This window comes from Epinephelus moara, chromosome 6, assembly GCF_006386435.1.
Source record: "Epinephelus moara isolate mb chromosome 6, YSFRI_EMoa_1.0, whole genome shotgun sequence".
NCBI lineage: Eukaryota > Metazoa > Chordata > Actinopteri > Perciformes > Serranidae > Epinephelus > Epinephelus moara.
Window position 1 is genome coordinate 8,402,871 of NC_065511.1, and position 14,410 is coordinate 8,417,280.

A 14,410-nucleotide genomic window follows, 5' to 3' on the forward strand; every position below is an offset into this window, starting at 1 on the left:
CCACTACATAAGAATGTGCAAAAACGTATCCGTGGTTTGAAGAAACTTTCAATACGGACATTTATTCAGGTGATTTCATTTGGAAAGTTTTGAGTGTGCATCTACAGCAAATTAAAACAGGACAGAGCAGATCATAAAATATGATAAAGTATACTAATAAAACAAGAAAATCAACTCTGTAATGTAGGCTTTTTGTGAAATAATGGCCTGGTTCTCTTTGCAGCTGCAATATCTGATTGCCAGATTTTTCATAATTGGGTTTGGCTGGATATGCCAGTGTTTGTTTTTAAAAGTTTAGACTGAAGGTGTTTTAGAACAGTTCAGCATGTGTGTATAACTTTAATGTGATGCCAAGTCTTAGTTCAGTTACTTAATTGTTGTTTTGTTGTCTTCTCGTTACAGACCGCTTTACAGTGTACAGCGCTAAGAAGCTCAGACAAGCGTGGAATAAGTAAGTAAACTCTTCAAATAAGACTTTTGCATTTGTGTGTGTGTGTGTGTGTGTGTGTGTGTGTGTGTGTGTGTGTGTGTGCGCGCGCACGCTATTGTCTCGGCACATATAAGTACAGTGTTATGTCATAGGGTGTTGTAGCTGACACTATTATTCCCGTTCCTGTCTTTAAGGGTAAACTCCCATGGGTAGTGAATACGCCTTTAGTGCAGCTCACACACTCATTACACATGCTCTTCTTTTAGCCTGCACCCTTCCTGCAGCATATGTGTGTGTGATTCTACTCTGGGACATCAGACACATATGGCAGAAAAAGGTCACAGTGACACAGTCGGGGCTCTTCCCAGATGTGTGCCACTGTTTGCCCCAGGCATACATCTGGAGGGGAGACCACAGAGGGCAAAGGGGAATTTGTCTCTTTTCCACTGGGAATTTTAAAGCAGCACCAGGCCAGTGATTTATGTAAAACTCCAGCTGTCTAATCAGCTGGATTCACAAAGTATAGCTGCTTCAGCGAGGAACCGTCCCCGCTAACTAAAGCCCTCATCACACAGGACTCCTACTACCTGTGTTCCTCCTGTGATTTATAGTAATTACATGGGTCATCTGTGTCCTTAATCCTATCTGTGCCTGTAATCTGTAAAGTAAGAATTACAACGCAAATTACTAACCATAATGTGCCAAAAATTCCACCTCTGTATGAATCAGACTTTAATTTGGGGTTGTATTTTTTATTCCTGAGATTTGGAACATGGCTGCATTGCTAAAAACAAGTTTATAGGCTGTGCAGGAGCCAGCAGTTTAGCCAGATGGACATATTTTTAGAGACCTAGCCATGTTCTGACGTCTTAGTAATTGCTTTTGTGAGTACAATGTTATCATAAGGGATGGCTATAGAAGAATTGTAATAAACTATAGTTTTCTTCAACCACTTTCTGTGCTTGGCTTAAAGTGTTGCTTTGTTCAAAAGATAATTTGTAAGATAAATGAAGAAAAATCTGTTTTCCTTGACCAGTTCTTTAGTTATCTCTGTTACCATATCAAATCTTTGTAGCTCTAATTTCAAACAGTTAAGGGGAAAAAAATCAGTTGGAGTCTGGATTTTATTCATTACTGTGCATACAGCTTTTAAAGCAGTCTATTGAAAACATTTGATGACAAATCAAAAGCAGAGCAAAGTGAGCTGAGGTGGATTTTCCCTTTACTCCCTCCCAGTCTGTCCCCTCCCGGTCTCCTGGCATTGCTCCAGTCCAGGAGGAAATAAAAATGTGAAGAAAGAAAGTGAGGTGGAATGTTAATGACCATCACTTCCTCCCTGCTGCCTTTTATCGCAGGCCAGGGAACGATGAATTTGATATGAACTTAGACACTCACTTTGTCTCTGCCCTGAGAGTTGGCTCACCCTCTGCTGCTCTCTTGTTTCAGCTCTCAGTAAGCCATTTCTCTCTGCACTGTTTTTCTTCCTCCAGCTGAAAAAATTGGATAGATATACGTAGAATAAACTGGTCAGGGTTTTTAGCTTTTTGATGTGCTTGTGTACTTTAACAGATATAGTAATACAACTATTGATGTTAAAGATGACATACTGTGCTCATTTTTAGGTTCATGTGTTTATTTTGAAGGTCCAGTAGAAAAAGTTTATATGCTTTAATGTTCATAAAACATGATATTTGTCTCATACTGTCTACTACTGCAGCATCTCTGTTCACCCTCTGTCTGAAACGATCCATTTTCACCTCTCTGTGCCTTCAACATTTTGATGTTACCAGGTGTACAACAGTGAGAAACTAACAATGGCTGACACATGAATCCCACTGCTTTTCTCTGTGCAGTGATTGGCCAGAGTGCAAAACGTTGTCCAATCATAGCAAACAAATTATCAGCGGGCAGGGCCACGAAATCTCCGGAAATAGGACGCCTTGCCAATTCTAGTGCTTAAATGCTACGTGGGGTTTGTCTTGCCAAGAAAAGCAGTGAGATCCAGAGAGGCACATGGGACGGGTTTTTGGAGGACACATTTCCTGATAGGTGGTGCAAGTAAAAAAGGAAGAGGATAGTCTTTTCTTGTAATTGTGGGTCTTCAGACACACCATGACACCTTCATATTGAAAAAAACATGAAAAGCAATGCAGTTTACTGATTATCAGGCCAGTGTTGTACATTTATAACCTTCACCAAAGAGTTTTTAATCTAAGTCCTGGGTTGTATTTGTCAGCGTATTAAAAAATATGTTCACACCACAGACTGAATATAAAAATGGGGGATACAGCACCAGTACCTCCCACTGTATAATAATTAATCATATGGAAGCTGCCATCTTGTGCTTATAGAGCTAGAGTCTGCAAATTAGCAATAGGGAAGTGGTGTGTCGGTCCAACCCAACTGTGAGCAGCATCTTTGATGATGAGCACACTGATTGACACACAGGTGTTAATCAGGCCGTCAAACCCCCTTTTTAAAGCATCAAGTTACTAATAAAACCAAACTTATCAGAAAAATAAACCCTTGATCAAACATCAGTGTGACAAGAACTACCTAAAATGACAGAAACTATTTTTGGGAAATTTTATTTGACATGTACTTTGATTTTTTTAGTTTGGCTTATGTCCAGTCCACAAACATAAAGGGGGCTGGTTTGATGGTGTTCATTATGTCTTTAGTTTATGATAATGACTTCAGTTGTTCTTTTATCTCAGACATGTTAGGATATTACATACCTTGACATGGTTCGGCGAAAACTTCCGCCTTCCTCAGAAGTGTCACGGACAGCAGGTGGCGTGACCGTCCTGTCAGTTTTTGACAGGACGGTCACGCCTCCCTAATATCGGCTGATTGACAGATCAGCTGATAAAGGCGCGTCACAACCACCACCAGGTGACACTTCTGGTGACACCATTGGCTTTGGCTAGCATTGCTTCTTGTTCACTCACCTTAGCAGCCAGTGTGAGGGGAACCCTATGAAAACAGTGAATGGGCGAATGGGAAAAGTCAGGGATTCATGAAAACTCAAACGTTCCACAGCCAGACCTGGGACATGCCGGACACTAAAAAGAGTCATTGAAGATTTATTTGTCACTGTCGCCAATCACTAGTCATAGTCACACCTAGAAGCAGAATGTTTGCATCAAAACTTGAGAACATTGAAAGTATTTAATATTGACTTTCTGCAGATATGAACTAATACTGTCAGTGTTCTACAATCCAATAATCTGTTGAGCACTACTGTATACAAACTGTGACCACTATGACAGGTGCATGCTAAGGCCTGTTTGCCCAAACACTTCCAAGTTACTCTCACAACACCTTCATCATCAAATGAGTCAGACATGTTGAAAGCTCTTTAAAGGATGTCTTCAGACAAAAAACACAAAACAGCTCTGGGTTGCAGCTTTGCTCAAGCAAAGACACTGATCTGCCACTTTCTGCTGTGGTGGGGGGAGAATACAGACAGGTGGTTTCCTCTTTCTCCCCTCTCCCAGTGTCTTGGTGTAGTTTTCTGATTGAATACCATGAAGAAGCACTCGCCATGCACCACTGAAGGAGGAATGCGTTCTCTGCTGTGAATGTGCCATCACCTGGAGCTGTTTGATAGTTTTAGGAGATATGATCGATCTCACTGCAGATGTGCACTTACTCACTTGGCCCAGCTGACAGCAATAGCACAAAGGAATGTGCACCCACAGTACTGTACGTCAACACTCATATCAAGAACATGCTCATGTCGGTGATTTCACACCTACACATATCTACCTGTTTGTCCAGACGCCTGCAGAGAAAGTACAAAGCAAAGCCTGTGTCAAGATTTCTGAGTGAACTTGACTCTTTATTCCCTTTTCTTTAGCCCCACCCCCGACCTATGTGAAGGCCCACAAATGCAAGCTTTTAATTAAAATCTGAGCTAAGATAACCATCATGATCTCATCAGGGGTTATTTTTTGGGACTAGACAAAGCTCTTCCAGGGCCACAGGAGACATTACACAACTGTTTTCACAGGCTGTCTTGTACTTCCCAGGACACGTAAACTCCATCTGCCTGTCTTTCTGCCCAACAATTTGTCCAGGAAGTGTCCATATGTATACAAGCACTGAATGGTCTCCATATTGATGGTCGCCAAAAGATGAATCCTCCTTGTCTTTCCTGTAGGGCCATCATTAGACCGTCATTTATGCAGTGGTGGGTAGAGTACTGAAAATACTCAAGTGGTAGTACAATTAATCCCATTAAAAATATGACTTAAAAAAGTAAAAATCCCCATTTGAGAAACCTATTCAAGTAAAAGTAAAAAAGTACCTGGTTAATAAAGTACTCAAAGTAAAACTCACTTTCCATTTCAATATTTTTTATGGTGTGTAATATAATAAATTAAATTATCAAAGGATAATTTGGTGCCCCCACCTGCAGTAACTCGAGGACCCCTGGGGGTCGCAGGCCCCCTGTTAAAGACCCAGGGCTCATACAATTGAGAAATGAACACTCCCACTCTCTCCATGTCTTCCTCTTTACCCTCCTCTTCCTTATTATAACATCAGAGATTAACATTAGGCAACACCTGAAAAATTAACATGGCTAACATTAGCTAGCTAACTACATTTTCACCTACAGTATGTGCACCTACAGTCTTTTAAAGTGGACATTGGATGTTTTTCGGGAGGCACAGCAGGCACTTGTCATCACTTGCACATCATGTTATTGTAGTCCTTTTTAGATTTTGGTTTTAAAAAAAATGTGCCAGGGATTGTCGCTGGAAGCCGCTTTTTGATCTGTCATCATTGCATCATGGTCAGGAGACAACATTTAGAGCAGACATATTGTAACGAATGTATAAACAAAGTTGATCACTGGCTAAAAACTAAACTCAAGTAAAGAGGAGAAGCGCAGGTTAAAAAAGGAACATGAAAAGTACTCATTCCTTATAAAACTACTTTTCTATCCACTGTAATTGTTTGAAGTTAAAATCACAGATGTTTCAACCTCTAATTGTGGTTGCTGTAGTGAAGCTGATTTGTCATAGAATATGAAAAATAAACCACAAGAACATAACATTTTTTCGGAAAGACCAAGCGGAAACTTCCAGAGCTAAATAAAGAAAAAGCAAACGTGGAAGTGCCAAAAACTGCAGTTCCTTGAATGGCCACTTGAGGCTGACCTCAGAAGCCAGTCAATCCCCATGGATCCCCATATTAAAATGCCCAGCTTTACAGCACAAATAAACATGTTTACAGCCTGGTACAAAAATGCTTTTGGTATAGCTAATTTCCCTTTGTTTATTTTTTATTAGATGTAACGTTAAACATATTCAAGTGTGAGGCCGCTTGATTGACAGACTGTGAGGCGTCACCACAGTCTATGAGTCAGATCCAGCCCTCATTCCTCCACAGCTCCACCCTCTCATTCAAATTTGAGCATCTCTGGCTCCAAGAACATCCAAAATGTCGAACTGGAGGCTTCAAAACGGCAGTCCTCAAAAACCAATGGTAACAACATGCCCATTATTTTATACAGTCAATGAGAAAGACTGATGAAAGAAATGCAGACTAAGAGACTGCACTGAGTAACAGATGGTAGTGGAACAGAGGCTAGCGTGGACATGATGTCATGACTTTGGCTCTGTGTTGCAGGAAATCTTCCTCTTGCATGAGGTGCTGAATGTAAAGTTGGATGAAACACAAAGAGTGAGTGAGCAGTTTGTGCAGAGAGCTGGACTCACAATTCAAACCTCTACCTTTTCTTTTGACTCTGTGTATTATCTGGCCTTTTGGGAATGTGCTCACTTCCTATTGCAGGATGTCTGCATTCTAAAGCACTTAAAATTCAAGAAAAACCTAGCTTCCAAAATATTAGATAGCTGCTTCAAACTAAAGATCCAGCATTGGCAGCGTTGACCTTAAAAACCCGATATCATTAAACCAGTAATCTAGGAGGCCTTCTTCCATCAGTATAGTTTCACTCAAAGAATAGTTTGTCTTTAAACTTTGCAGTGGAGTCACACAGAATGTTCCAGCTGTATGAGAAAGAGGCGAGAACAGGCCCTGATGGACTTCATTAACTTTATCTCTGCCTCTTTACTGAGTGGCGTTGATGAGTTGAACAGAGATTTATCCTCCCTCTGTCTCTCTGCTGATAAGTCGAGTTGAGATCCCCATTGAGAGCCATGGGAGTGGCTGTCAGAGTGCTTGACTAGGGAGCCAACCATGAGAAGCTTGCAGAACATGAGAGGCACTGTGAATACTGCGAGCGGTGGGCCAGCGAAGCTGCGCTGAATAACATCATGTTTATTTAATGCAGTGGATGCCTAATTACTGACTGAATTTGTTGCTCTTCGTTTATTTTCAATCTTTTCTCCCCCTTGGCGCTGCGAGGTAGGGCTGGTTCAGGAGTTCAGTGACTCCCAGTACGGGTGCACACTCAGACACGCATTCATACACACACGCGCAGACACACACATGTTCACCCATAAAGTCTGCTTCCATCTTAGCTCCTGCTTTAATGAACACTTTTTGTTTCTCACGGTGACCCAGTCGCCATGTGCAAGGCAAGCTCAAAGGAGAAAGGTGTAAGCATGTGTGTGTGTGTGTGTGTGTGTGTGTGTGCTATTTTCATACGTGTGTGTCTAAGAAGTGTTTTTCCTCTTGAGTCAGCAAACCTTCAGCATAATTAAGAGGCTTGTTTTTTGTTGTCAGCAGCTCTGTGAATTGGAGAAAAAGTGAGTTTTTTTCTCAGAGGGATGAGTGAATGGTATGAAAGGTAACTCTATATTTCATTTGGATGAAACGGAAGTAGTTGGTTTCTCTGGCCTTAATACTTCAACTGCCTGCTTTCTGTTAATGTATCTCTGTATAGACTGTATGTATGTTTCTGTGGTCGCTCTGTCTGATAATGTGTGTTCATGTGTGTCAGGTTGGGCTATGTGGACCACGCTGAAGAGTTGGCTTCCAGGTTCCTCCAGTGCTTCCCAAAGAACCGGCTGTCGGCCCAGGCAGCGCTGAACCACGAATACTTCAGCAACCTTCCTCCACGGCTCTGGGAGCTGCAAGACAGTACGTAACACACAACACACCCATTACTGTAGCTCTTAACGCCAGCCGTCTGTGCTGACAGGTCCGATATTAGAGGTGCTGCTTAAAGGTTGTGACACACAGCTCAAGGATGATATCACGGTACTTCAAATCTGTTCACACCCTATTGCCGCAGTTAGCGTCAAAACTGGCACTTCTTCTCTGAGTTATAACTCAGTTGAAACTAAACACAGAGGTATGATAAAAATATTTTTGAATCCAGTGTGACTTTAACTTCCAGAGGAGATTATTGTCTGTGAAATCATTGTGAATAATTCTTTTTTAGTAATTTGAAGTAATTCAGTGATAGTGGTTGTGCACACATGGTGGTACATTGCAAACAGAAACTGCTAATACGGCATACTCTTAAAGGGACAGTTCAAAATCCAAATCAAAAATACGTATTTTCCTCTTACCTGTAGTGCTATTTATCAGTCTAGATTGTTTTGGTGTGAGTTGCTGAGTGTTGGAGATATCAGCTGTAAAGATGTCTGCCTTCTCTCCAATATATTGGAACTAGATGGCACTTGTGGTGCTCAAAGTACCAAAGAAGGTAAAAGACTCAACAGCAATGTCTGTTTCCAGAAAGCATGACCCGGTCAACATAATCCACAGAATTTATTGTGAGCAGTTTCATGAAGTAGCTATTTTCCATCTGTCCAACTACACCCACCCACCTTATCACTGTGCTGTAGGAAGCACGAACTACTAGCTCACCTAGCACCACTGAGCTAGCTAACGTTACAGCTCAGCTGATGAGGAAGTTATTAATGTTTACATCTCGCACTGTCACAAGCATGAGCCGCTCACCCATGAGTAGATGCATGCTTCCTTATGCGCTGTGATATGTTTTGAGGGTGTAGGTTGGTAGAAAGAAAATAATTCCTACATGAAATTGCTTAAAAAGAAAGCATCCTATATGAAATTGGTCACATCCAGGTCTGTGGATTATCTTTTGTAACTGGCTCATGATTTCTGTAAAGAGACATTGCTGTTGAGTTTTTGTATTTTTTTGGTGCTTTGAGCAGCACAAGCTGAGTGCCATCTAGTTCCATTATAGTGGAGAGAAGGCAGACGTCTCTACAGCCAGTATCTCCAACACTCAGCAACTCACTCCAAAACAATATAGATTAATAAGCAGCACTACAGGTAAGTGGGAAAATATGTATTTTTGATTTGGGGTAACTCTCTCATTAATGGTGCCAACCTGCCAAATTGTTAACACATAGAAGCCAAAGCACAGCACAAGTCACTGAATATAGAAATGTATATATTAGTACAGAATAGAACAGTATAGTATGTACTCAACCTATCCCCATACAGTGGTTTGTAATATTTCTGACAAGACAGCGCTCCATAAATGATTTTTTTAGTTTACATAGGTTAGGTTGAGGCAACAAGTTACTGTGGTTAGGTTTAAGAAAAGAAACATGGTGACGACATACAATAAAGTAGTGTAGTATAACATATAGTAGAGTTAATGACATTATTTGATGATTTTTCCTGATAATTGTGAGGCTTTCCAGAAAACGTTTGCTGTAAATGTAGTTGATTTTTCAAAACATTCTCACTCTGATCTTGGCGCATGTTGACATTTGGTCATGGACTTTCCACGTCCAGATACAACTTACAAGGTAGCCTAGGTGCGTCGGTTGCTGACGTTCTGGGATGCTGTGTGAAGTTCTGCCCGTTACATGCATTGTCTTCTTTCAAAATACACTATACTATACATATACATAGTCTCCTTCAAAATAAAGGCACTACATCAATATAACACAGTGAATTGATGTTTTTTTCTCTTCAACAACACACACACATGGTCGGGTTTAGGCATTAGGCCCTTCGTTTGCGAGGACAAGGAGGCTGCGCAATTCCTTGTCTCCCCAGTTGCTCATCTTTACAGTGTCTGTCAGGTCTGCGTTTCCCTCTTGCTACTAGCTGCTCTCTAATTCCTGCTATGAGCTGTTTCCTATTTATCCACCGCCAGTGGCTCGCACATGCGGCGTCATCAACAGCTCCTCCCACAAGTCTTCAACAGCCCCTCCCGTTGCGGAGGGGCGCCTCAGTATTTAATTCTAACTGTCAAATCTGGTTGATTCTGGGTTTGAGTTTCTATGGAGCTGGATGTAACATCAAGGCACTAAAGAAATTTGAGTTCTATTTGTGTGACCAATATACATGTAGACCTGTCTGACCTGGGGAGCCGTCTTGTATTGTCCGTGTATTGTTGTGTTGTGTGTATTTCTTTGTGTTTATGTTGTATTTGAACGTGGATTATATTGTATGTGATGCAAATTGCATTGATACATTGTAAAGATGTTGTATGGACCCCAGGAAGAATAGTTTTGGCATTGCCACAGCTAATGGGGATCCAAATAAATCAATCAATCAATCAATCAGTCTGTTTAAACTAAAAGGGTTCTGCCAATATGACTACCCTATGAGGCGGAAAATTGGGCACCTCGGATCAACTCGCCAATCCGCCTCTGTGTGTCTAAACGCTCGCAGCTTGCCAGCAAAACGGCCCAACATTCTGATCTGGCAGTGTAAAAGGGGCTTATAACTACGACTGGCCGTGTATCATGCTGACGTTAAGACAGTTTTTTTCGTCAGTGTCTGATGCCACAAGGCAAAGACTACCCAAGCGCTGGATTTCGACAACTTTGGAGTGAGACCGGGTTGGATTTTTATAAAGTTGCAAGTCAACTGAAAAAATAGCAGTTGTTAAAAGCACTCATCAGTAATGTAATGACATCCAGTAAAAGTTCTAAAATATCTCTGTATGTGCAGAAGATCTATGTTGCTTTCTTAAATTGATCTAGTTACCTTGACAGTCAGAAACTCTCTCTGTTTCTCTTCTTCTGTCTTTGTCTCCCCCTCTTGCTTTAACTCCCTCTGTTTTTCTATTTCTCTCCTTTTTTTGAGCTCCCTCTGCTCCACTGGATCATACAGTATCCTCCTCCTCTCTCTCTCTGTAAAGAAGGCAGCGCGCAGCGACCTGGGGTTGTTTTTGTTCATGCAGAGAAAGCCTGTGTTATTATGTGGATGCCGTTGGGACAGTAAGCCCAGCCGGACCTCTGCTGGCCGCAGCAACATGCTCAGTTTGATTTTCTATCGTCTTGACTCGCTGTTTGCCCAGAGCAACAGCACACTGAGGCGCTCTTTAAATAAGAGCCTCAGCTCTGAAAACACAGCACCTCAGAAACACATCTCAGCCTTCAATACACTTTAGAAGCTGATTTTTATTAATGCTGTTGTGTGTATTTTGGATGTGAGAGTCAGAGGTTTCAGCCAAAGCGTTACAGTATGACTTTATTTCAATTAATCCTACAGAATTGGGTTATTGAATGAAGGCATGTCAGAGATGACATATCCATATTATTTGACAGGATACATATACATACATCACCAATCCCTTAAGCTGTTATTCATTAGTGTTGTGAAAAGCCTGCTCAGCAGACCTGAGTGTGCTGCCACTGACATGGTGGTAATTTTAATGGAAGAATTCCATTTTTAATACCCCCCGATTAGGATTTTTCAGCATTATTAATCCTGTTATCAGCACCCAGCAGGTTGTCATGTCTGAAAAGAATCAGAGAGTGGCGGTCACTAAGAGAGGGAGAGGAGAGAGAGATGGCTCATTTTGATTTTTGTCATGCTCACTCGCTCTCTCTCCGTCTCTCTATTGTCCCTTTATCTCTCTCTCCCTCTCTGATTCTCTCCTTTCTGCACACACATGTGACACAGGCGAAGCAGCAGAGCCACCGAGGGAAGAATGGGAGTGAATTAAAACAGTTTCATAAAATGAGGACAGGAGTGGATAAACACAAAGTATCTCCCATGTCTGGGTGGAAGACAAGTGTGGATTTGCCACTTGCAGTTTTGTGGGGGAAGGATGTGTCAAAATTATGCAAATGAGGAATGAATGTGAGATAAAGAACTGGCTAATTACTCCAGCTGTGAGTATTTGACTACAACTGCAGCATGGTAATCAGGTTCTTCCACCAGGAAAGCCAATGGGCCAATGGGAACAGCCCATTAAAAGCATCCAGTACTACCAGTAACCAAAGAAGACACACTGGCTGAGAACAGCATGTCAGAGATGATTGAGAAATTGATTAACCTTTCAAGTAAATGTCCCATGTCATCCCTGTAGGGATGAACAGTATGTCTTCTATGGCCAACCGTGCACTCTATTGTCATGTGTATTATGGATTTATGCAGACAATACCCAGACAGATTACCAGGGACAATGACAGAATTATTGAGACAATAGAGCTCCTGAGGTTGCTGTTACTGTGTGGATTGGATTGTGACATTTTTAATTTGATTTCAGTGAGAGTGTGTGGGTGTCTGGCAGTACAAGAAGTGAGAGCAAAGGCCTTGGGAAGAAAAAAAACTCTGCCTTTATTTCCTAGTTAGAGAGGAGGGTGTGCTCTTCTCAGAATGGAGCAAGTATCTGGATCCATTTGCCTCAAATGGAATTAGTGCTAAATAAACAACTTTGTATCTCTATTGTTTCCCAAAATATAAGCAGAACAATGAGCCAGTGCAGTAGTGGGAGGGGCCACTGGTTATAGAAGTGTTTTCCTCACACTGAATTACTATTTCAGATCTTTCATTTAATGGTTTCCTTAATGTTCTTAATCAGCAGTGGCTGTGACAGCTCATGGAGGTGATTATGGTTCTTTAAAGTAATACACCACCCCCTATATGACCATTTGTACATCAATTACTCAGCCCATGCCATGTTGAATTCATGATGCCTCTGCTAAATAAGGAATCCAAAAAGGGAGACAATTCTTGATGAATTGAAATTATAGGGGTCCACATTTAACAACAGCAACACTATGTCAAAACATCCTTTTTACAAACTCTCACACAACTTGTGCAGTTTAATCCAAGTCTCATTTATCCAGATGTATGCTCAGTATTTTCTAACCAGCCCTTTCAGAAAAATAAGAGTAATCTATGCTCTCCTCACAGCCAGACTCCGTTGACAAAAACAGTAATTTTACCTCCCTGAACACAGGAGCTGCTGGTCTACCGCTGCCATAATCAGTTAGTCAGTTTGTGTTATTGTGTGACTTGGGAGAATCCAAACTAAGCCTTTAAAACACCAAAGTCACACAGTAACACAAACGAACTACTGATTGAGGCTAGGCCTGTCGCGATATGCGATAAGTCGGTTAATTGCACGGTAAATTTAAAGGGAGACGGTAACTTTTCCAGCCGCGATTGATTACCATATTCATGCGTGTTTGGTTTTCCTCGTCTCTCTCCACCAAAGAGACTAGACGACAAGAGCGTTCACTGCCGTGCATCGTCTGGCAGCCAGGTGAGTTGGTTCATTAGCGTAATGAACGGAGGGAAAGCTCTTGTCATCGAGTGTCTTTGTCTCTGTGGGGGAGGCGGGGCTATGGGCCACACACACACACACACACACACACACACACACACACACAGTGCGATCTTCGTGAGGGGGGGACGAGGCGGAGAAAAAAACAGAGAGTTGAGCGTAAGAGAAAGACAGGGAACTTGTTTCTAAACCAAATGCCACGGCCCCTGTGTGTGAGTGTTTTGGATTTAAACCAAATGACAGAGGGCAGCCCAGTAATTTGGACGAGCCAGTGTAGCGGGTTTGTTCTAAAATCATCTCAAGAAAAAAGCGAATACGACCAACTTACATGCACACCTGAGAGTGAGAGACTGAGAGTCTATTTTTTTGTATTTATTTATTTATTTAGATATTTTTACGTGTTATTTCAGATAATTAAATGTCCTTTTTTGCATTCCTAAATATTCTTGTTAAATAAATATTTATTTCTCTTTAAAAGGGTGTACATGCATCATTATGCCTTTATTATCATTATATAAGTTTAAAAAATGCTCTAAAACAGCAAAATTACAACAATAATAAAAACGGTCTTAAAAGCACAATATTCCGCAGTATTATTGCTTATCGCAACAATTTCTGATGCAATTAATCGTCCAGCAAAATTTGTTATCGTGACAGGCCTAATTGAGGCTGTGGTCAAGCAGCAGCTCCTGTGTTCAGGGAGGTAAAATTACCTTTTTTGTCAATGGAGTCTGGCTTTAAAAAGAACTTAGATAAATTTTACTTAACGTTCAGTTCCCCATTAGAAAGGACTGTCTGTTTGGGAAGTACTGAGCATATTACTTTTGTGAGAAAGAGTTTTGTTAGAGTTTGTAAATGGATGTTTTGGAATAGTTTTGCTCTTGTTAAACATGGACCCCTATGACTTCAATTTTTCAAGAACTTTCTCCTTTTTTTGGATTCTTTGTTTAGAGTGGAGGTATGCATTTTTCCAGAAATTCAACATAACATGGGGTAAGAAATTGATACACAAATGGTCATTCGGGGGGTGAAGTATTCCTTTAAGACCTTGCACCTGATTGCTGCAATTTACGTCGAACATGGAACTCCTCCAATTAAATATGCAAACACAAAGACAAGATTCACAGAGTGATATATTTCGAGTGTATCATTATCTCTGAATGAATGTCCATAAATCTGCTTAGAAATCATAGAAAAGAAAAGACTCCAGCCTGACAATCATCATACTTTGAAGTTTTCTTCAATATCAAAGTGATCCAGTGATATTTGACTGTACCTCCATGGTACACTGCAAACAGAAACTTCTAATAGCTAATTCAGCATACTTTTAATGGTTTAACAACAAAGGGTTTACAAACAGACAAAGCAAAAGCAGGATACTTAGAAGGCAATATAGCAACAGAAAGCCAAACAGTAAGGCCAGACAAAAGCAATATAAATAAATACAAACAGAAACAATAAAAGAGTCACAGTAGAACACAGTGGGTCTGCAATGACTGCCTTTTCCACTGCAGGAACTCAACATAATTAAATTTAACATTTAG

At 41.0% G+C, this 14,410-nt stretch overlaps 1 protein-coding gene across 2 annotated transcripts in view; it reads left to right on the top strand.

The window, feature by feature from the left end:
* cdk14 (cyclin-dependent kinase 14) overlaps positions 1-14,410 on the top strand; it is a 270,852-nt gene that overhangs the window by 192,506 nt on the left and 63,936 nt on the right. For both annotated transcript variants that reach the window (XM_050047719.1, XM_050047720.1), the window contains 2 exons: positions 403-451; positions 7,350-7,489. In XM_050047719.1, coding sequence (XP_049903676.1) covers positions 403-451; positions 7,350-7,489 — 189 coding nt within the window. The remainder of the gene's footprint in view (positions 1-402; positions 452-7,349; positions 7,490-14,410) is intronic.